Source organism: Gopherus flavomarginatus, unplaced genomic scaffold (genome assembly GCF_025201925.1).
Source record: "Gopherus flavomarginatus isolate rGopFla2 unplaced genomic scaffold, rGopFla2.mat.asm mat_scaffold_61_arrow_ctg1, whole genome shotgun sequence".
Taxonomy (NCBI): domain Eukaryota; kingdom Metazoa; phylum Chordata; order Testudines; family Testudinidae; genus Gopherus; species Gopherus flavomarginatus.
In genome coordinates this window covers 1113119-1135767 of record NW_026115130.1, presented here as the reverse complement: position 1 = coordinate 1135767, position 22649 = coordinate 1113119, and the positions used below count along the sequence as shown (strand labels likewise).

General features: G+C 51.0%; 1 protein-coding gene and 1 non-coding gene across 7 annotated transcripts in view; both read left to right on the top strand.

Annotated features, from left to right (window-relative positions):
• Positions 1-1009: 1009 nt before the first annotated feature.
• The window catches only part of LOC127042580 (zinc finger protein 560-like), a 408147-nt gene continuing 386507 nt past the window's right edge, over positions 1010-22649 (top strand). The window contains exons 1-5 of one of the 6 annotated variants that reach the window (XM_050935920.1): positions 1010-1272; positions 5956-6048; positions 6742-6868; positions 8690-8772; positions 11047-11941. In XM_050935920.1, coding sequence (XP_050791877.1) covers positions 5968-6048; positions 6742-6868; positions 8690-8772; positions 11047-11214 — 459 coding nt within the window. In that variant the 5' untranslated portion in view covers positions 1010-1272; positions 5956-5967 and the 3' untranslated portion in view covers positions 11215-11941. Of the gene's footprint in view, positions 1273-3722; positions 3790-5907; positions 6049-6741; positions 6919-8689; positions 8773-9607; positions 9829-11046; positions 11942-22649 lie in introns of those variants that run through there. The other 5 variants (XM_050935919.1, XM_050935921.1, XM_050935924.1 and 2 more) reach the window with 5 other exon arrangements.
• On the top strand, positions 16276-16357 carry TRNAS-GCU (transfer RNA serine (anticodon GCU)). Its single transcript has one exon. It is a non-coding gene; the product is annotated as a tRNA-Ser (tRNA).

Below are 22649 nucleotides of genomic sequence, written 5' to 3'. Positions count from 1 at the left end.
TGAACCCAGGCCACCTGGGTGAAAACCAGGAATCCTGACCACTAGCCCATATGGGACTATTGTTGCATCTGACGAAGTGGGTATTCACCCACGACCGCTCATGCTCCAATACGTCTGTTAGTCTATAAGGTGCCACCGGATTCTTGGCTGCTATTATTACTACAACTCAGGCCTTGGCTACACTGGAGAGTTACAGTGCAGGTGGTGGCTTTACAGCGCTGTAACTTACTCCCCGTCCACACTGGCAAGGCACATACAGCGCTGTATCTCCCTGGCTACAGTGCTGCATGTGCTCCACCTCGACGAGAGGAATAAAGAGAACAGAGCTGGTGATGCAGCGCTGAGGTGCCAGTGTAAACAGTGATTAATCTTACTACGCTGTCACTGACCTCCAGAACCTTCCCATAATGCTTTTAAGTAGAGATAACGCTCTTTGTTTTGGTGTGAGCTCAAGGCTCCCGGAGCTGCTTATCTAAAAACCAAACACAGTTACTGTTTGCAGTGAATGAGCAGAGGCAGGGGGATCCCTTTGGAACGCCTACAGCTGGTGTTTGCTTGAGGAGAGAAGCAGCCGGGTGGGCACGGGGGGCGGTGTCTGTTTTGGATCAGCGGCTTATCTGGTCTGTGAGGAAAAAAACAAAGGTGGCTATTTGCATTTAGTGAATGAGAGAGGGGTGGGGGAGGAGGCTTGAACTTGCCAGGCAGGGAGCTGACACAGTGTCAGCTCCAAGAATCCACTCGCTCTGTCTCCCCCACGCTCCGTGTCACACTCCACTCCACCCCACCCTCCTCTTTTGAAAAGCACATTGCAGCCACTTGAACGCTGGGATAGCTGCCCATAATGCACCACTCCCAACAGCGCTGCAAATGTGGCCATGACAGTGTGCTGGTAGCTGTCAGTGTGTCCACACTGCAGCACTTTCCCTACACAGCTGTAGGAAGACAGCTTTAACTCCCAGCGCTGGACAGCTGCAAGTGTAGCCAAACCCTCTCTAAGCCGACCCCTTATGAGAACAGCAGGGACTAGCATGACTAGATGTCCCGATTTTTGGGTCTTTTTCTTATATAGGTGCCTATTACCCCCACCCCCGTCCCAATTTTTCACATTTGCTGTCGGATCACCCTAGCAGGGGTTGCACACAGGGCTGCATTAACCTTCAGGTGCTGAGGTTTCCCTCTCTCCATTCCCAGTGCCTGTGATCAGGAAACAGACATCAGGGCTCCCAGGTGCTGCACAGACCATGACTGAGATCAGACCCCATATTATGCAAGGTGCTGTACAATCCCTGGCCAACACTGAGACACCCAGGGGGTTCCCCTCAATTTCCCTGAGCCTCTGCTGCCCAACTTCTTCTGACTCCATCTGGATCAACTCCCCTTGCAAAAACCCACTTTTCCAAACAGTCCTTCTTTCCTTGCCCCCTGATTCTGGTTTCACACCCTGGGACCATCTCCTCTCTTTGTCTCTCCCCCTCCAGGTGAAGCAGAGATAGAGGCAACTTCGGCCACTGGAGTCAGCCTCAGCGGAGGGGGCTGTTTGCAGACACAGGAAGGGAGCAGCTGGGAGCAGGGGGTGCTGGGAAGAAGGCGGCAGGAGAACAGAGCTCAGAGACCCAACATGGGGAAATTCCAGGGGGCGGGGCTCTGACACATCCCAGGTGCGGGCAGCTCCTGGGGGCGGGGCTCTGGCTCAGCTCGGGGGCGGGGCAGCTCCTGGGGGCAGGGCTCTGGCACAACCCAGGGTGGGGCTGCTCCTGGGAGAGGGGCTCTGGCCCAGCCTGGAGGCGAGGCAGCTCCTGGGGGCGGGGCTCCATCACAGAGCGGGGGCAGAACAGCTCCTGGGGGCGGGGCTCTGGCTCAGATCGGGGGCGGGGCAGCTACTGGCGGGGGGGCTCTGGCACATTGTGATGCAGAGCCCGGGCTGAGCAGCTGCTCCCTGGTTCCCCACGTGCTGCCAGCAGCGCTGGAGCTGCCCGAGCCGGAGCGGAGCCGCTGTTCTCAACTGCAGCCAGGATCTGCCCCTGGCCCCGCTGGGATCCAGGTGGGGACAGAGACTGGGTTCTGGGGGTTCCCCTTGGTGTGGAGGGTGGGAGGGGAGAAGCCGGAGCTGCATGTGGGGGAAGTGCGGTGGGACATTGTGACCCGGAGCCCCCGGGGAATGAGAGGCGCTAGGGGGGGCGGGAAATTGACTCTGCCCCAGGGAGCCTGGGAGAAGCCTTGAGGCCGCCTCGGCCCCAGTGGAGCTGCAGGAGGATCCGCCCGCCCCGCTGGGATGGGGGGCCCGGCCGTCGTGTGGGGGGGAGGGGCGGACCCCGGGCCTGGCCCAGGGGGTGTGGAGCCTGGGGCAGAGCCCGAGGCCTGGCGAGGGGGCGGAGCCTGGGGCCTGGCGGAGGGGGGCGGTGTATTAAATCACTCCCCATAGCAATGTGCTACTCCCGGGCACTGCGCATGCCCAGTAACAGCCGCTGCCCTTCCCCCAGCCCGGACCAGCCGTAACGTTCCGCCGGGCGCTGGGGGCGGGGCTGGAGCGGGGCGGGTGAGTAACAGGGAGAGCGGGGGGGGGCGCTGAGCAGGAAATGGATGGGCGGAGGGGTCACGGAGCTGGAGGCAGGGTCGGGGGGGGCTAAATGGCACAATCCGGGCTGGGGGGAGGAGCAGGAGTTGAGCTCAGGGGGAGGCGCTGGCAGAGCCCCCCCCTTTGGTGTGTGTGGGGTGTCAGGGCGGGGAGAAGCCGGAGTTGCAGGGAGGGAGAGGTCACTGGGGTGGGTGGGTAGATCTATCTCTGTGCAGCCAGGACATTCCCGGGGTGCGGGGGGAGGTGAGTTAACTGGATCCTGTCCCTGTTTTTGCCACTTCCTCCCACACACACATTCTCTCAAGATTTCCCCTTTTCTCTCTCATTATCACACGTGGCTATAAAATCCAGGGAGATTCTCCTCCCCCCCCCGCCAATGATCAGCTCTCTAATTGCCTCTGATTTTCCCTTTTCTCTCCATACTTCTCAAATGTCAATTTAAAATCTCTCCGATGGGGGGTGGATTTTCCCACCCATTTTATCTGCAGCGATTTGTCCTTGTTTGGGTGGGAAATTGTTGCCCTGGGTCATTCCCCAGAACATGGCTCCCACTGGAGTGGGATGGGATGAGGTTCCCGTTCTCTGCCAGGGCAGGGAAGGGAAGGGAGGAGCACATCCCCCATGGAGACTGCCCAGACCCCATTTCCCAATCCCCCTGCTGCCCCCTTCCATTGTCCCAGGAGCCTTCCAGCTCCCCTCTCCCGCTTAAATCAGCTCCTCAAAGGGCTCTGAGCTGCTCACGTGAATGGTTGGCCAGGGGCCGGGGGGGACCATCACATTCTGTTTATGTATTGGACAGTCATATAAAATCCAGTCCAACAGTCCCCCTTTTCCACTAGTTATTTAATAGCAACATCAAATCCCCTCCGATCTTGGTGGTTTTCTCTCATGTTATCAAATGTCGTTTGTGACAGGTTCTCTCTGCGTGTCTCAAAGATTGATATAAAATACCCCAAACATTTGGGCCCCACTTCTCTCTAGTTGTTTTATTTCTAATTGAATATGATGGGTTGTTTCCCAATGTGCTAAGATGCAGCCGCCTCTGGGGTGGATCCATGGTGGCCATTATTTGCTAGTGACAGCCCGTGGACCTTTCTTGCCCTCCAGGCCTTCCATTCTCCTGTTAAAGAAGCACCTCCCAGGCTCCCTCTGCCTGTGTGACTGGCCAGCAGGAGGTGGTGTTAACTTTCTAGCCACTTCTCACACTCTGTGAGGTAACACTTGCAGGGGCAGGGAAGGTGTCTGTGTGGGGAGATTGCAGCTGAAGGGGCATTGTGATAGGGGTAGGCCTCTGGGTGGCTGGGCAGGGGGTACCCTAGTCAGGTTGGTGGGTTGTGGAGGTTTGGGCATTTGGGGGGGTGGTTGTGATGTGCCCATCCCTGAGGCTATGGGTCCTGGAGGTGGGTATCGCTGGGGGCCTGGTGGCTGCAGAAAAGTGGGGGTGGGTGTCTCTTGGGGGGGCGGGACAGGGGGTTAGAGGGAGCCTGGTTCTGTGCCAGGGGCTCTGTCTGTGCTTCCCCCGCTGGTTCCTGGTTTTGTTGCCATGCCCAGTGCACAGAGCTGGGGGAGAGGATCCCTGGCACTAGGTGAGGGCATGCCAGGGAAGCAGAGTGAGGGGTCCCACTGTAAAGCATCAGGGGGTCACACTGGGCAGAGGAGGGGGTCCCAGGCAAATGTCAGGGTAGATCGTTCTGGAGGGTGGGGAAGTTCCTAGGCAGGCAGTGAGGGACTGAGTTCCCAGTTGAGGGGGGTCCCTTGAGAGGGTCCCTGGCTGCTGGAGGCTCTTGGTGGGGGGAACCCTTTGGGATTCCCAACCTGGCAATCATGGTGTGGTGGGGGTTCTCTGGCCGGTGGAGCTTTGAGGGGTATCTGGGGTCCCTGGCCAGGGACTCTGGGGGCTGCGTCCCAGGGAATATCTGATGGGCCCCTGGCTGGGGGGTGTCTGGGGCCCCTGGCTGGGGGGTCTGGGCTCTGGGTACTAGGGGGTGTCTGGGGGCTGCTGCTAACCATGATCCTTCTCTCTGGTCAACTTGTGCCAGAGTCCTGGCTCCTAGTCACCAGGTCACCAAGTCCATTCCCCAGTCACGTGCCCTGTCACTGGGATAACTTTCTGTCCACTTAGCAAACACTGTTAGTGTGAAATCACAGATTTTGCTTTTCTCCTCTTTTGAAAACTGCAGGAACTTTCGGTTCCGTTTGGAAAATTTGTGCCCCCAGTCCTTGTCCTAGATCTGCGGGGGTGAGGGAGGTGGGAAGGGAGTCAGCACTGCCACACGATGGTCTTTTCCACAGCATTCTGGACTCATTCTTTCTGAAATCCGGTGTCATTGAGACCATTGTTAATCCAGAGTCACTGTATGGAAAGACAAGGAGTGATTCCAGATGGACAGTGGGGCAAATGAGATCAGCAATTCTCCCTGTGAGGAGGGGCTCCCATTAGCTGCTCTCCCCAGAGAGCTAAAGGAGGGAAGCTGCTCAAACGCTCTGTCCCTCTATGCTCAGGATATTGGGGTTCAGCTTCCTGGGTCAGATGCTGCAGCCTCCATTGTGATCTGGGAGACCAGGCTTGGCAGCTTCTGCTCCCCCAGTGGGGCTCTGTGCTAGGAAGTGACCTTAATTAAAGCTTCTTCTCTGCCCGGCCCAGGGGATGACTTTCTGCAGCTGGTCCTATCCCCCTAGGGCAGCCCTGGGCCCTGTTACTACTAAATTCTGAGCCAGAGTCTCCAGGTAACTGAAAGACCTCAGGGAATGTCCTAGGGTCTGGCAAGAAAGTGACTCTGCACAAACAACCCCACCTCATTTCTCCTCCCATTAGCGGTTGCCAGGAGGAAATCCAGCCATGGGAGAGCAAAGCCCCCAGGAATGGGACTGTCCCAGCCAGAGGGGCAGGGAGAGAGGACAGGGGAAGGAGAGACTGAAAGGGGCAGTGGGAGAGATGAATGCGGGGGAGAGATTTCCAGCTCTCTAGTCCACCCAGACACATGTATTGCTGCATCCTGGGGCAGAACCACTTTCCAGTGAACAAAACAAGGATCAGACAGAGCAAAAGCCAGTTCCTGACTCCATATTCCCCCTGCTGGGGTGTGGCTGCCGTGGGGTCAGTGTCTGAGGGAATCCCCCACAGTGACTCCTTTGGTTCTGCTCTTTTCTAGCCTTGTGTTCAGAGAAGGGGTGAGGGGAGAGAGAAAGGAGGTTAAAAATGTGTCTGTGGACTTAGCCTGGCAGGAGGGGCCAGGTCTAAATTGTAATAAACAGATTGAGCATTTCCCAGCATGACAGAATCTAGGGTGTCTGTCTGCAGGGAAAGGGCCTGGGGGAATTGTGATGTGAAATTAACTAAAACCGGTTCTGAAACGCCCACAACTGCCCTTCTCCCCCAGACAGGCTGCAGAATGACGTCCATGTTTTGCTCCAGCTCATCCCAGCCTGGCGTGGGACAGGGAAGAGAAATGGCTGCAGTGGAGTCAGTCCAGGTAGAGATTATCGGGGGGTTGCTGGTGGGTTCCTGCTGGAGGAAAGGGAGAGCAAATACACCAGAGGTGGGAAGGTTTGCAGAGTCTGGTTTGGAGGTTGGAGCGGGGCAGGAAATTCACAGCGTGTGGAAAGGAGGAGGCCAGGGTGTGGCAGACCTGCTGGGAGTTATTTACTAAGTGGCCTAGATTCTAGGAACAGACCCAGGAGGTTTGGAGGTGGAAATGCCCTAATTTGTGAAGAGAGAAAATAACCCACCTACATGGAGCTAGTCAAACTGACCAGACTCCTACTGCTGGAGCCTGACCTCACTAACCAGCAGCTGCTGTGAGATATGAAGGGGACACTCATGAGTCAGGCTTATTGAAGCTGCCTCTCCCTTCATATCCCGCTCCTCACAATGAGGAGGGTGTTGGGCATCCTACCAGCGAGCTCTCCCTAGACCCTGCTAGGGGCTCCATCTCCTGTATCAGTCAGTGGCTAGTAGGGGGGTGATGGATATGCTGGGAGAGATAAGGGGCTCTCTCTTCATCCCCTCACCCTGGCATTTGCTGGATACTCTGAGCCAGGTCGAGGTGGGACTCTCCTGACTATGATCCACCCAGAGCTTCCATTTGATTCACTCCTCTCTGCCACAAATAGTGGGGCTGTGAGTGGGGCAGCAAGTCCTTAGTGTTGGACTCTTGCTCTTTCAGGGGCCGGTGACCTTCAAGGAGATGGCTATGTATTTCACCAGGGAAGAGTGGGCTCTGCTGGACCCCGCTCAGAGAGCCCTCTACTGGGATGTCATGCAGGAGAATTATGAGATGGTGGTCTTGCTGGGTAAGGGTTCCTGTCCCTTCTGTTCTTGGAAGGGGAAATGAAGAGTGAAGGTTCACGCCACCCCCATAATGCCATCTGTACCCTGTCCTGTTTCAGCATCACCCCAATAGGCCAGTGACACACATACTACCAGAGACCCTCCTCTGCTGCAGAACACTTTGGGAACAGAGCACAGGAGCCGTATTGCACAGTGTCAAATAGCTCCTGTTTCCTCAAGTGAAACTGGGGGTTAGGTCTGGCATAACTGTCCCATAAACCTAATCATTTTTGTTGCCCTTTTCTGAACCTTTTCCAATTCCAATATATCTATTTTTGAGATGGGGTGACATGTGCATGCAGTATTCAAGATGTGGGTGTATCATGGATTTATTTGCTGTTTTTACAAATATGATCTATGAGATATTCTGTCATATCTATCCCTTTCTTAATTATTTTCAACATTGCTCACTTTTTTTCACTGCTGCTGCACATTGAGTGGATGTTTTCAGAGAACTATCCACAGTGACTCCAAGATCCATCTCTTGAGTGGAAACAACTAATTTAGACCCCATCATTTTGTATGTATAGTTGGGATTGTGTTTTCCAATGGGCTGCACTATGTGCTATCCTGTCATCTAGCACTGCTGAGATCCTGGATTCAGTAATATCCCTGCCCTTCCTGTTCCCTTTCTCCACCGAACCCCGCCAGCCCATGCTTCCTGTTCCCAGCTTCCCCAGGATTCTCGCACTGTCTCTGAACCTCTCTGTCAGCAAGAAGCAGTGCCAGGGACACTTGCCCTCTGTCTGGAGTCTTCGATTTCTGGGACATGGATTTACTTTCTCTGTGTTGTAAGAGGCTCTGTCATAATGAGTGTCTGTGACGTTACCCAGAGTACAATCTGGACTGTTAAATAGCTGTCCCCTCAGTCCTCCAGCATGGGGTGCCTTTTCCACTGTTTTCCCGCGAGAACAGCCCCTCTTGGCCAATTAACACACAGTCTCCAGCATGTAACTCACTCCCAGCTACACAGTATTGAGTGCTGCTAGACAGCCACTCATGAACTACACCTCAGGAGAAAACCAGCAAATTCTCAAGTGCCCAACTTTCCCCCAGAAATGTGCATCTTGCACTGTCCAGCACGCTACTGAACGACACAAGCTCATATGAAGTCTGTCATTTCATCAGTGGAAAATGACATGCACCAGCTTGTTATCCCAAACAGAGTTTCCAACACACTTCAATCCACACATACTGGTTAGATGAACAATAAACCAAGATTGTTAACTACCAAAAACTAAAACTAGGCCCAGTCCATGAAAGGGGCACTCCCAGGAGAGACTGTATAAAGGCTGGAACATGAAACACCTTTGTAAACCTGAGACAGCTGCCTTGGGGACAATGACAGGGAGAATCCCCAAAGTGACTCCTTTGTTTCTGCTCTTCTCTGGCGTCCGACTGTTCCTTCCAACGTGGAGTACTTTGCACTTGTCTCTACTGAATTTGATCCTATTTACTTCAGATCATTTCTCCCGTTTGTCCAGATCATTTTGAATTTTAATCCAATCCTCCAAAGCACTTAGAACCCCTCCCAGCTTGGTGTTGTCCGCAAACTTGATACGTGTAAGAGAGAGACTGTTACTGGGAGGGTTTCCCCATGTGTCAGAGGGTTACACCCTGGTGGGAGGGGGCTAGGCCTGTACTGGAATAAGGTCACTCTGTGCTTCACAGTGTGCCAGAACCTAGAATGTGCATTAGCAGGGGAAAAGCTGGGGGGAATCGGCTTGTGGAATGGACAAAAGCCTAGTCTGAATTCTCACACTTTGCCCTTTTCACCCCGGCAGGCCAGAGAATAACATCCATGTTTCGCTGCAGATCATCTCGTCCTCCCAGGGGCAAGGAAATGGCTGCAATGGAGCTGGCTCAGGTAAGAGATTATCAGGGTGGCGGGTTCTGCTTGGAGGTTGAGGAGCAGTAAATGCATAAGAGGGTGGGAATTGCTAGAGGTGGTGGGAAGCAGGAAATATCTCGGGTGGAGAAAGGGAGGGGACAGCATGTGACAAACCTGTTGAGACTTGTGTAGTGTAGGGCGTGATGGGTTGTCACCCCCAGGAGGCAGTTTGTGGAGCTTCTGGGAACTGCTGTGTCCTCTAACCCTCACGCTGGGCTGGCCCTTCTCACACTGCTTTGCTGGAGATTTCGCCAGCCTCTCCAGGGCCTGTTATCACCCAACACAACAGCAGGTGGCGCCATGCAGCCAACTAAGCTACCTGAGTGCGTTACCTAAGCCACTCAAGGACAGATAGAAGACAAGAGCCAATTTCCCACTCCCCAACCTTGCACACTTGCTGTAGTATAAATCCAGAATGATACCATCTTATAGTGCACGGGGATCTCTATAATGCAAGCTCATTAATGTAGTTCCCCTTCCCCTCGATATGGGACAGATGTGCACAACAAGCTGAGATTTTCCTCAGACACTTCACTCAAAATATGCTGGTTAAGATAAAGCATCAAACAAGTTTATTAACTGCAGAAAGATAGATTAAGTGATTATAAGTGATAACAAACAGATCAAAGCAGATTATTTAGCAAATAACCAAAACTCAGACTAAGCCTAACATACTAGATGGATAGAATTTGAATTAGCAATTTCTCACCCTGACTGATGGTACAAGCAGTCCCCCAAGTTTCCATACACAAGCTAGAAATCTCTTGATCCTGGGAGCAGCACTTCCCCCACATCCGTTTTTGTTTCTCAGGTGTTTCCAGAAGTTCTCTTGTGTGGGGAATGAGGCCAAGAGATGATGTCACACCCCACCTTATGTAGCTTTTCCATATGGTGGGAACCTTTTGTTCCAAACTCAGTTCCTAGTCCAGTTTGTGGAAAAATACAGGTACTAAAATGGAGTTTAGTGTCATGTGGTCTGGTCACAGGCCCTGCTGAGTCATAGTAGCCATGACTCATAGGCTGGCTGAAACATTCACAGGAAGGCTAAGCTCTTCCACAGTCCATTGTCTTTGTTGAGCCATCAGCGCTGTCTGGCTTCTTCATTGCTGTACCTGAAAGGCTCGTTGTGGGTGTTACCCAGAGTAAGCACATTTGAAATACAGATACAGAGTCAATATCCATAACTTCAGATACGAACATCATATGTGCACACAAATAGGATAATCATATTCAGCAAATCAGAACTTTTCCAGTGACACCACACATGATGCTTCTTGTACAAAATAGATCATAATTATGTCCTAATCATATTATAATCATACCACTATGATGAATATGGGGGTGTAGTGTCAGATAGGTCCTAATTTCAAGGCACAGGAGTTGGGAATGGAACTTCCCCTCTTTGTGGAACAGGAAATAACCCTCTAGCCAGGGCTGGGACAACTTCCCAGACTCCCAGTGATGGAGCCTGAATCTCCTGGCATTTCATTAATTACCACCAACCCCAATCTTTGTGGCAACTGTAAACTTTATCAGTGATGATTTTGTACTCTCTTCTAAGTCATGGATAAGAATGTTAAATAGCACAGGGCCAAGAACCAATCCCTGCAGGAACCTGCTAGAAAGAAATCCACTCGACCATGGTTCCCCATTTACTATCAGAGTTTTTAATCTATTTAATGTATGCCATGTTTATTTTGTATCATTCTAGTTTTTTTTAGTAAAAATATTGTGGTGATCAAGTCATGTCCCTTACAGAAGTTTAGGTATATTACATCAATACTATTAGCTGCAACCAAACTTTTGATCTCATCCAATAAGGATATCCCGTTAGTTTGATAGGCTCTATTTTCTCTAAACCTTTGTTAATGGGCACTACAATTCTGACCTTCTAACTTCTATTCTTTACTATTGACTTCCCCTTTCTTCCATATATTTTATTTGGAGAGTGCTGGGATTCCTACCAGGGAGCCACTAACAGGGTCCAGAGACAGCCCCATCTCCTATATTTAGCTCTGGCTAGTAGCTATGTGATAAATGTGAAGACCCTGCTTCTATCTGTCAGCTGGGAGACACAAAGGTTCTCTCTTTCTACCCTCTGATGCCTCCTGGCTGCTGTAAGCAAGGTGGGGTGGGACTCTGTTAACATGTGCCTTCCGGAGCTTCCATTTCCCTGGTGCTGCTGTTCCGTGAATAGTGGGGTTGTGAGTGGGTCAGCAGGTACTGAGTGTTGGACTCTTGCTCTTTCAGGGGCCGATGACCTTCGAGGAGGTGGCTGTGTATTTCTCCAGGGAAGAGGGGACTCTGCTGGACCCCACTCAGAGAGCCCTCTATAGGGATGTCATGCAGGAAAACTATGAGACGGTGGTCTTGCTGGGTAAGGATTCCTGTCCCTTCTGTTCTTGGAAGGGGAAATGACGAGTGAAGGTTCATGCCACCCCCACAATGCCATCTGTACCCTGTCCTGTTTCAGCATCACCCCAATAGGCCAGTGACACACATACTACCGGAGACCCTCCTCTGCTGCAGAACACTTTGGGAACAGAGCACAGGAGCAGTATCACACAATGTCAAATATCTCCTCTTTACTCAAGTAAAACTGGGGGTTACGTCCAGCATAATGAACAGAAGCTTCCTACCCCCAGCCTTCTCTCAAACCCTGAGCCTTCTCTACCCAAACCAGAATGTGCTTGGGGTGTAACAAGCAGGCGGCTGGAATCAGAGCTGCCGGTCCAGGGTTACTTATCATACAGACACTCAGTGCGTCCTTGAACGCTGGCTGGGAGTATCCAGACAGGGGAGCTCCAGCAGCAGAACACTGAATCTCACCCTGGATTACAGATAACACAACTCCTCACTGATCTAGATTGTACCCTAGCATGTGAAAATGGCCTAGGTTGGTAGTGACATTTCTTGAGACATGGAGAGTCTTGCTCCCATATCACCAGGTGTAATAAAAATAACAGGAAAGGCCAAATATGGAAAACTGATTGTTCAGCTTGCTTTTGACCTGCATCATATTTTGCAATATATTCCAAATAAGGAAATTAACGTGCAACGTATGTGTCATTGTTTGTGGTTTTAAGTTGTAAAAGGCTTGTGTGATTTTTAGCTCGGGGACAGTATTCCAATAGCTGTCGCCCCCTGCGTCCTTGTAAACAAGAAAAGAGCCTCAGGCTCAGCTGATTCAAAATCAATCCTGTGGTCGTTTTCCACAACAGCCTTAATAGGTCCCTGTGATGGAATGTAAGGCTACGTCTAGACTACCCACCGTATCGGCGGGTTAAAATCGATTGCTCGGGGAAAGATATATCGCGTCTCATCTAGACGCCATATATCGATCCCCGAGCGCGCTTATATCGATTCTGGAACTCCACCAACCCCAACCGAGTTGCGGATTCGACAGGGGGAGCCGCGGACATCGATCCCGCGCGGTGAGGATGGGTTAGTAATCCGATCTTAGATATTCTACTTCAGCTACGTTATTCACGTAGGTGAAGTTGCGTATCTAATATCGATTTCCCCCGTAGTGTAGACCAGCCCTTAATGTCTTCACACCTTCCCCCTGCAGGAGAATGGCTGTTTGGCCAGCTGTTTGCCTTGCTGTCTCTGAGGAACTGGTCTGTGGGTGTTCCCCAGAACTGAAACTTTTTCAGTAATATCATACTGTAAAATCTCACAATTTTACATACAGTGTTACTACACATTTTAACAGGAGGATAATATTCACTAGGTTATGTGTTTTCTAATGATACCTCACAAGCCATACTGGGTATAAAATTGATAATAATTTTCTAGAAGAGTGAACACAGGGATATAGACTGACACAGTGTCTGTGTGTGTGTTCCCAGCAGATATGTGGGTATTTCAATCCCTCATAAGCACAATGTTTGGCATCTTCAAGGACCTGGGGAACTGGTCCTGGGAATTCACTAGTTTAGCAAGTATGAGACTGCATGAAATTGTGAGACCCTTTGGTATTAATAATAAAATAATATAATCTGATAAAATTGCAATGAATCATGCTAGGTATGCCATGTAAAGTGGCAATGAAAATGTTATGATTTGCCAAGTATGATAATTTTGTTTCTATGTTTCTGTCACCCTTGTATTGTGAGTTACAGATATGTAGGGTATATCTGTATTTCCAGACTTGTGCAGTGTTTCTGGGTGACACCCCCAGACATATTGGCATCAACACTGCCTAGCCTGTTTGATGGCCCATTGAGGGTCATCAGCTGTACAATGAGCCCATGGACCAAGGGGATACACCTATTGAGTCAGCAAGACATGCTGGGGTATGCCTGTGTAATGAGACCTCCAAAGCTTTTCCATGCCATGTACTGTGAAGCTTGTGTTTGGGACACAGGAAGTACAAGCCACATGGCAAAAGGAATATAAAGTGCAGCTGCATCATCTCCATCTTGTCTTCAATCCCCTTTCCTACCTCTGGAGCAACTTCTCTACAAATTGAACCCTGGAACAAAGGACTGAATGACCCATCCAAGCTGTGGATGCGTTCCAGACAGACTTTCAAGCCAGCAACTCACCAATACTGCTAAGAACCTGATATATCCATTTTGGAATGTATCTGACTGCTTTTCCATTTAACTTCTTTCTGTCTTTCTTTCGTTTAAACCTTTAGTTTAGATGCTAAAGAATAGTCTGGAAGGATGGAATTTAACTTCATTCTTTCATTTGTTCTTTCTTCTAAACATTTAGTTTAACTGCTAAATAATTGGCTGGCAGCATGGTATTTTGGATGAGATCCAAACCTATAGTGACTGGGTAATGTGGCTGACCTTCCACCCACCCACTTCCTGGATCCAATTAGGATCACTCTCCTGCTGCCCTCTGGCCATGCTGTATCACAGTGAGCAGAGTTTTTAAATAACCTCTCACTGTACGGGACCTAGTTGCTGATTAGGAGTCAGAGAACTGTCATGCAATAAAGGGGGCCGTGTGATTTCTTTTTTCAGAGTCTCGTTAACCAGTGTGTGGGATCAGAAGCACAGTTTGTGACTGGTCAGTGAGTTTAACTTCAGTGTTAACCACCAGTTTGGGGAGCATCTGCTCTCCCTTTTTCAGCCTGCTCTGACCTTGGCATTTTCAGTGAGGACTGCCCCAGGCACACCAGGTCACACTAAGCACTGAAGATAAATTAATAGAATGTTTTTGATGATCAAGTTGTATGAAATCAACTGAACTCCTTTGTTTTCTTTAATCTGAGCAGGGTTTCTGGTTTTCCAACGTGATGTGATCTCCCAGCTGGAACAAGGGGAAGAGCCATAGGTCCCAGAGCTGCAGGGTTCAGAGGAAAGAGAGATCCTGAGATCTCCCCGCACAGATGAGGAAACATTAAACCAACTCAGAATCTGTAAGTGCCTGAAAGAAACATCTGGGATGCCCTACAAAGGTCTTGGGAAGTCTCTCAGTTCATTATTGTCCATAGCAGGGGTCGCATCAGCAGGGTAAATATAGCTCAAGGCTTCCTATAGATCCTAGCAGACACCGGCAGTAGCTTTCTCCCTTCCCCCTGCGAAGTTGGATGAGATGTGAAGGCTGAATTGATCCCCTCCTCTCTCCTGTTGGGAGGAGCTGAGTTCCTGATTTTTATTTGACCTCTCTCCAGCACTTGTTTTGGTTTGGCCTTCCCCTTTCCATCCCTGTTTGAGGTTTCTGTCTCTATCACAGCAGGTGATGCAATGACATGTGAGAAAGAGGAGCAGAATTCTCAGCAGGGAAATGTTGAGCAAGTGGATAAACACAGAGCATTATCGCAAAGAATGAAAAGGAATGTGTCCAGCAGTCACGAGCAGGGAAGATCCTGTGAGGTTCAGCACAGACCAGAAAAAGAGCAGGGAAACCAGCCAGGGGAGAAAATGGATAAATTTATTTCCTGTCAGGGAACTCAGAAGGGCCTTAAGGAAACCAGAATACAGCAGGAAATCTGCAGGGAAAAGCAAAAAAATACCAGCGCTGAGTGTGGGAAAAACTTCACTTACAGATCAGGCCTTTCTCAACATCAGAGAATCCACACAGGGGAGAGGCCCTATGAATGCCATGAGTGTGGAAAACTCTTCACTCAAAGATCAGCCCTTATTAGGCATCAGAGAATCCACACAGGGTAGCGGCCCTATGAATGCCGTGAGTGTGGGAAGTGCTTCAATAACAGATCAGTCCTTATTACCCATCAGAGAATCCACATAGGAGACAGGCCCAGCGAATGCCTTGTGTGTGGGAAAACCTTCAATCGTAGCTCAAACCTTATTAGGCATCAGAGAATCCACACAAGCGAGAGGCCCAGCGAATGCCGTCAGCAGGCCAGCACAACTTGTAAAGCGGCGAGGGCCACATTACTCTAAAGAAATCAGCTAAGGGCGGAAACCCTCCGGCCCTGCGGAACCACCCCCACCTCAGGACTTCCCAGCCCGGTGAAAACACCCCGCCCAGCCCTGCAGAAACAAACCCTCCTTTCCCAGCACCGCCCCACCAAAACAGCTGTGGGTCAAAAAGGAAGGTTGGGGGTGGGGTGGTGATACTTGATTTTAAATCAACCAGGGGCTCCCAGCTGAAGAGGTGGCTGGGAGCCCTCAGAGTCAAATTAAAGGGCCCGGGGCTCGGTGGCTGGGGGAACCCGGAGCTTTGTGGGGCTGGGGCAGCGATTTAAAAGGCCCAGAGCTGTTGCTGAGAGGAGCCTAAGCCCTTGAAATCCCAACCCCACTCCATCCGCTGGAGCTGTGACCGGGATTAAAAGGGCTCTGGGCTGCCTGCAGCCGCAGGGATCTCTGAGCCCTTTAAATCTCAGCCGCTGCTGGGATTCAAAGGGCTCTGGGCTGCCCGTGGTGGCAGAGAAGTGATTGAGGATGTCACCCTAAACCAGTGGTCCCCAAACATTTCACACTGTGTCCTCTTACCCATGGCTGTGGCCCCTCAGAAGCCACAGTCGAGAACTGGGGCTGGGAGTGGGGCTGTTGCTTGCTGGGGAGAGGGGTGTGGACAGTGGTAAAGGGGTCGACGCCGGGCTGGGAGCCAGAGTCTCAGGCTAAGGGTGGGGTTGGGGAAGAGCTGGGACAGAGTGCTGCTGAGTAGTGCTCCCTCCCTGCCCTCCATAGGGGCTGGCTCAGGCCCTGAGGTGCCTACCCCTCCATCAGGACGCAATAGGTATGTTCTGCTGCCCTTCACTCATACAGGAAGGAGAATAACATTTCATTCCACTCAATCCTAAAGTGATTTGTAACCCACCACCATCCCAAACTGGTCATTTTGGGAAAGCGGCCCCACCATGCTGCATACCTAGGCAGAGTAGGTGTGTCTATGCAAACAGGGTCTGTTCCTGAAGTCTTTCCCCCAGTTCCTCACTAGATGTGAGTGGGGAGCTCATTCAGCCCCTGCTTACGCTTAGTATTTAAAAACTCCATCATATCCCTATCTCTGCCGGCCTTAAATTTCTCTTCCTGTCCATTTCCTGACAGCTCAGGTGAGGTGACCGAGTGGTTAAGGTGATGGACTGCTTATCCATTGTGCTCTGCACGCATAGGTTTGAATCCCATCCTCACTGGAGGCATTTGGTCTTCACCCCTTTTTTACAGACAACCATCTCCCCCTTTGGTACAATAACAGCTCTAGCAATGTTGCTTCCTACAAACAAAAACCTTCTGAGAAATTCAGACCCCCCATTGCTTTAAATAAAATGTCTAAATCCCACATTTCTAAAATGTTTTTCTCTAGTCCTGTATTTCTTAGCTTTTCTCTCAAAAGGTAACATCCTCATAATCTCTCCCAAACACCCTGGGACCTGCCCAAATTCTTAAAATACTCCCATCCTGAGCAAGGCCTCAATAGTGAACCAGAGCTAGTGTCTAGGCCAAGCTGTTCTGAAGGAGGCAACTCAAACATTTTCTCTCTGCTTCCCTTGGCAAAGTCTGACTGGGAAAAGAAAATCCCCCAAACTGAAAATTTTCTGCTGAAAAACCAATACTAGTCTGTTTGGGGACTTTGGTTTGAATGCATTATTATTATTCTCTTCTGATTTCTGAATCAGTTTTGTCATCCAGGTGTGTTTCCAGCTGTTGAGTTGTGGGGAGAGAGGCCAAGTCATGATGTCTCTACCCCTCTTTCATAGTTCCTTCCAACTTTCTAGAAAGCTCCTTTGCTAGGATGTGAGTCAAGCAGTGCCCATTGTTGCTGTGTTATCTTGGAGAAGTCTGCATTGTACACGGTTCCTGGGATAGTCCTTGGGAGTGTGGATCCCTTTCATGGGCCAGCAGTGAGTCTGGTTCCTCCATTGTCACACCTGAAAGGCTGGTGGTGGGCATTTCCCAACCTCATAACATATCTCAGTAACACACACAGAGCAAACTTCATAACTTCCCAGCCAATGCTACACACACAGACCAACACAATATTAATGTTCAACAGATCAAGACTTTTGAAATGATACCTCACCAGGCAGACTTTGTACAAACCGTATCATCATTATATGAGAGTGGTGAATATAGGGCTGCGAGGTGCTACTCTGAGCACAGCGTGCCACATCTGGGCTGACATTGCAATGGAGATGTACCCATAGAGTCCATCTCTGCTAGGATAAAGATGGCAGCATGGCTGGCCTGGGTCATCTGACTTGAGCTCATGGAGCTAACGCTGAGGGGCTAAAAACTGTGGTGCAGATATTTGTGTTCACGCTGAAGCCTGGGTTCAGAAACCCTCACCCTCCTGGGGTCTCTGAGGTTGGGCGCAAGCCCATCTGTCTGCACTGTAATGTTATAGTCTTGCAGCCCAAGCCCCATAACCCCGAGTCAGCTGGCCGGGCTTTGAGACAGGTGCCCTGCATGTTTTAATCACAGTGTAGACATAACATTAGGATACATCTACAGTGCAATGAAACACCATGGCTGGCCCATGTCAGATTAATCAGGGTCATGCGGCTTGGTCTGTGAAGTTGCATTATACGTATCTCGGCTCAGGCTCTGTACCCTGCTCTAGGAGCCCAGAAGGTTGAGAGGGAGTTTAGCGAGTGGAAATGGTAAAACTGCAGTGAAGTATTACCCTGGACTCATGGCATTTCTCCATCGGTCTGTCTGCTTTGGGAGAGGGACATAAACATGTCCTGCTGCAGTCGTTATTTCAAAGAGTGGTTTAGGATTTTCATTCTCAAACATGGTGCACAAAGTAGGACTCAATCCTCAGTGTAAATAAACAAGCTACCAACACATCAGGGATTCCAATAACAGCGGCAGGTATTCTCTGGGCACTGAGATTTTTCAAGGAGTTGGTGGCTCCTTTCTTTCCTCTTCCTGGAGTAAACTCAGCTTTTTATTCCATCCTTGATGATTCATGGGATAATAGCAGCAGCCTGAAGAAAGAGGAGAGGGAATATCTCACTGCCAGGGGTGAAGGTGGCCACGTCCCCTCTGTTTGACCATTGCCATTGCAGGAGAGAAAGTTTCAGTGGAATTGAATGCTCTGGCTCAGACAAGTGACACTGGAAGATTTTACTGTTCATGGATCCATGCAAAGGAAATTGTGTCTCTGTGTGAAAATGGGGAGGGAAATGAAACACCCACATGGTGGCATCTAAGGCAGAAGGGACCCCTATAGGATTAGAATAGGATAAATTCTCAAGCAGCATGTTTCTTACTTAGCCCATCTGTCAATTTTGATGATTATCAATGGAAATATTTTGCCATTGGGTTGTGTGTTTACACAGAAATTGACATTTACTAACAAATAAGTAATTCTTCCAAGCCTGCCTAGTCTGCCAGTGCTGAGTTTAGAAGGACAGAGTCACTCTTCCCCGTCCCCATGCCAGGCCTGGGCTCTCCATGCTGCCCACTTTCCACAATGTTGGGATCCATCCCTGATCTCCCCTCAGACCTCTGCCCCCCACCCCCACTTCTGGGATCCCCTCCCCACACTGTCCAAATGCCCTGCTTCTAGGATCCCTCCCCCTTGCCCTTCCTCCCCTCTGAGCAAAAGCTCTGCAGTATTCCCACACTGGGAATTGAACCCCAGGCCACCTGGGTGAAAACCAGGAATCCAGATCACTAGACCACATGAGACTGGGATTGTGCTGTTGGTCTACTAAGCCAACCCCTCATGAGAGCAGCAGCACCACCCAGCAGGGATTGCACACAGGGCTGCATTAACCCTTCAGGTGCTGAGGTTTTCCCTCTGTCCATTCCCAGTGTCTGTGATCAGGAAATAGACATCAGGGCTCCCAGGTGCTGCACAGACCATGACTGAGATCAGGACCCCACGTTGCACTAGGTGCTGTACAATCCCTGGCCAACACTGGGACACCCAGGGGGTTCCCCTCAATTTCCATGAGCCTCTGCTGCCCAACTTCTTCTGACTCCCTCTGGCTCACCACCACCCCCGCAAAAAACCCACCTTTCCAAGCAGTCTTCCTTTCCCTGCCCCCTAATTTTGCTTTCACACCCTGGGACCATCTCCTCTCTTCGTCCTTCCTCTCCCCCAGAGGTGAGCAGAGATGGAGGCTACTTCAGCCAGCAGAGTCAGCCCCAGCGACCCGCCCGGGGCAGTGTTTGCAGACACAGGGAGGGAGCAGCTGGGAGTGGGGGGTACTGGGAAGAAGGAGGCAGGAGAACAAAGCCCAGAGCCTGGGGGCGGGGCTCTGGCACTGCCTAGGGCAGGGCAGCTCCTTGGGGCGGGGCTCTGGCACAGGCAATGGGCGGGGCAGCTCCTGGGGGAGGGGCTCTAGCACAGGTCGGGGGTGGGGCAGATCTTGGGGGCGGGGCAGCTCCTGGGGCGGGGCTCTGGCACAGGCAATGGGCGGGGCAGCTCCTGGGGCGGGGCTTTGGCACAGGCAAGGGGTGGGGCAGCTCCTAGGGGCGGGGCTCTGGGGGCAGTGGGATGTTAGGTCAGCTGCTCCCCCCTCCCTGCTCCTGCGGGGCCTGAGTGAGTCCCCCCCCAAACAGCCTCAGGGCTCAGGGTGGGCGGGGGTGCGGGGCCAGCAGCAGCACAGCCCGCCCCGCTTCCCTGGGCTGCCCCGCACACCTCGGGCTGATGGCTCTGCCATGGCATCCTCATGAATCGCTGCTCCCTGCCCGCCAGGCTCGGCTTCAGCCACAGCAGCATCGGGTGCCCCAGGGAGCCCAGCTAGGCTGGGGCTGGGGGTAGTGGAAGGTTAGGGGAAGAGGAAGCTCCAGATAGTGGCAGAAGGGGCAGGGGAGGGGAGAGAAGCGGAGCTGGAGTGGGGGAGGAGAAGCCCCGGACTGGACTGGAGCCACGCTGGGGAGGGGAGAGGGGAGGAGAAGCCATGGGCCCCTGCAGGAGCTGCAGTTGGGGGAGGGAGGGGGAGAAGCACCAAGCTGTGGAAGAGGAGGAGAAGCCACGCTGGGTTGGTGTTATATCCTTGGGGGCAGCCAGTTTAGGAAGAAATCACTTGATGCCAGACAGCAGACAGTTAACAAAACTACCATTTATTTACAGACACAGAGCTCGCCTAACAGGCTGAAGCTGGCTGGGCTATCCCTAATAATCTAACTCAGTTGCCATAGGAATAAAAGCCATGACAACAAAATACACAACATTTTCCTCCCCCGCTGATAAGAACACCTCCCCTAAATAAAACACACACTAGACTAGAGGCAGCAAAGAATCCTGTGGCACCTTATAGACTAACAGACGTTTTGGAGCATAAGCTTTCATGGGTGAATACCCACTTCGTCAGATGCATGTAGTGGAAAGTTCCAGGGGCAGGTATATATATGCAGGCAAGCTAGAGATAATGAGGCAGTTCAATCAGGGAGGATGAGGCCCTGTTCCAGCAGTTGAGGTGTGAAAACCAAGGGAGGAGAAACTGGTTTTGTAATTGGCAAGCCATTCACAGTCTTTGTTTAATCCTGAGCTGACGGTGTCAAATTTGCAGATGAACTGAAGCTCAGCAGTTTCTCTTTGAAGTCTGGTCCTGAAGTTTTTTTGCTGCAGGATGGCCACCTTAAGGTCTGCTATAGTGTGGCCAGGGAGGTTGAAGTGCTCTCCTACAGGTTTTTGTATATTGCCACTCCTAATATCTGATTTGTGTCCGTTCACCCTTTTCCGTAGCGACTGTCCAGTTTGGCCTATGTACATAGCAGAGGGGCATTGCTGGCATATGATGGCAGGTGAATGAACCGGTGATGGTGTGGCTGATCTGGTTAGGTCCTGTGATGGTGTCACTGGTGTAGATATGTGGGCAGAGTTGGCATTGAGGTTTGTTGCATGGATTGGTTCCTGAGCTAGAGTTACTATGGAGCAGTGTGCGGTTACTGGTGAGAATATGTTTCAGGTTGGCAGGTTGCCTGTGAGCGAGGACTGGCCTGCCACCCAAGGCCTATGAAAGTGTGCGATCATTGTCCAGGATGGGTTGTAGATCCCTGATGATGCGTCGGAGAGGTTTTAGCTGGGGACTGTATGTGATGGCCAGTGGAGTCCTGCTGGTTTCTTTCTTGGGTTTGTCTTGCAGTAGGAGGCTGCTGGGTACAGCAGAGAAACTGCTGAGCTTCAGTTCATCTGCAAATTTGACACCATCGGCTCAGGATTAAACAAAGACTGTGAATGGCTTGCCAATTACAAAACCAGTTTCTCCTCCCTTGGTTTTCACACCTCAACTGCTAGAACAGGGCCTCATCCTCCCTGATTGAACTGCTCATTATCTCTAGCTTGCCTGCATATATATACCTGCCCCTGGAACTTTCCACTACATGCATCTGACGAAGTGGGTATTCACCCACGAAAGCTCATGCTCCAAAACGTCTGTTAGTCTATAAGGTGCCACAGGATTCTTTGCTGCTTTTACAGATCCAGACTAACACGGCTACCCCTCTGATACTAGACTAGAGAAGGAGGGTAGACTGCCTCCATTCCAGGCTAAACCCCGGGGATTATTTTGTCCCATAACTGTGGGTTCACTCTAGCTAAAGATCCAGCCAATGAGGAGGCCTTCTGTCTCTAGGTGGATTACGGCAAACTTCTGGTGTTGTTGCACCCAAAAGTACCATGGGCTTAGGGTCTGCAGCACGAACAGGTGAGGAGGTGGTATCAGCTCATGCTGGGCAAAGGGGTATCTCAGCCGCTGGCAGTAAGGGAGGAGAACAGTCAGGAATAGGTGATTCGTGAGTCAGTGTCTGACCAGAAGATGTGAAGTCACACCACTCAACTGCAGATGTGTCTGAGGACTGGCATGATCTGGCAACAGCTGATCTACATGTTGCCGCCAGGTAAGATTCTCTGCAGTCCGAACTGTGTAGGAAACAGGTCCTGTTTGAGTGATGATCGTGGCAGGGACCCATTTAGCTCCAGAAGTATAATTCCGAGCCAAAACTGGCTGTCCCGGGCTAAAGGTTCGGTCTTTTGCTCTGGGTGCACGTCTGATGACTTGATGTTGCTGCTGATGTTGCACAATTTGTCAGGGTTCAGAAGGTTTCAGCAGATCAAAGCAAGTGCGCAGCTGTCGTCCCATCATTAGAAAGGCCGAGGGTGCCTGGGTGGTAGCACGAGGTGTGTTTCTGTAGGAAAGTAAGAAGGTATCCAGACGCTTTTGAATGGAGTGTTGTCCCCTTGCTGATTTCAAAGCGTGTTTCATTGTCTGCACAAATCTTTCAGCTAATCCATTGGTAGATGGATGATATGGTGCTGACGTGATGTGGTGTATCCCATTTGCCTTCATAAAATTTTGAAACTCCTGAGAGACGAACTGCAGTCCGTTGTCGCTCACAAGTTGTTCTGGGAGACCAAAACGACTAAAGAGTCCCCGTAGTTTTTGGACAGTACTCTCTGCAGTAGTGGACTGCATTATAGAGGCTTCTGGCCATTTAGAATGGGCATCTACTGCCACCAAGAACATG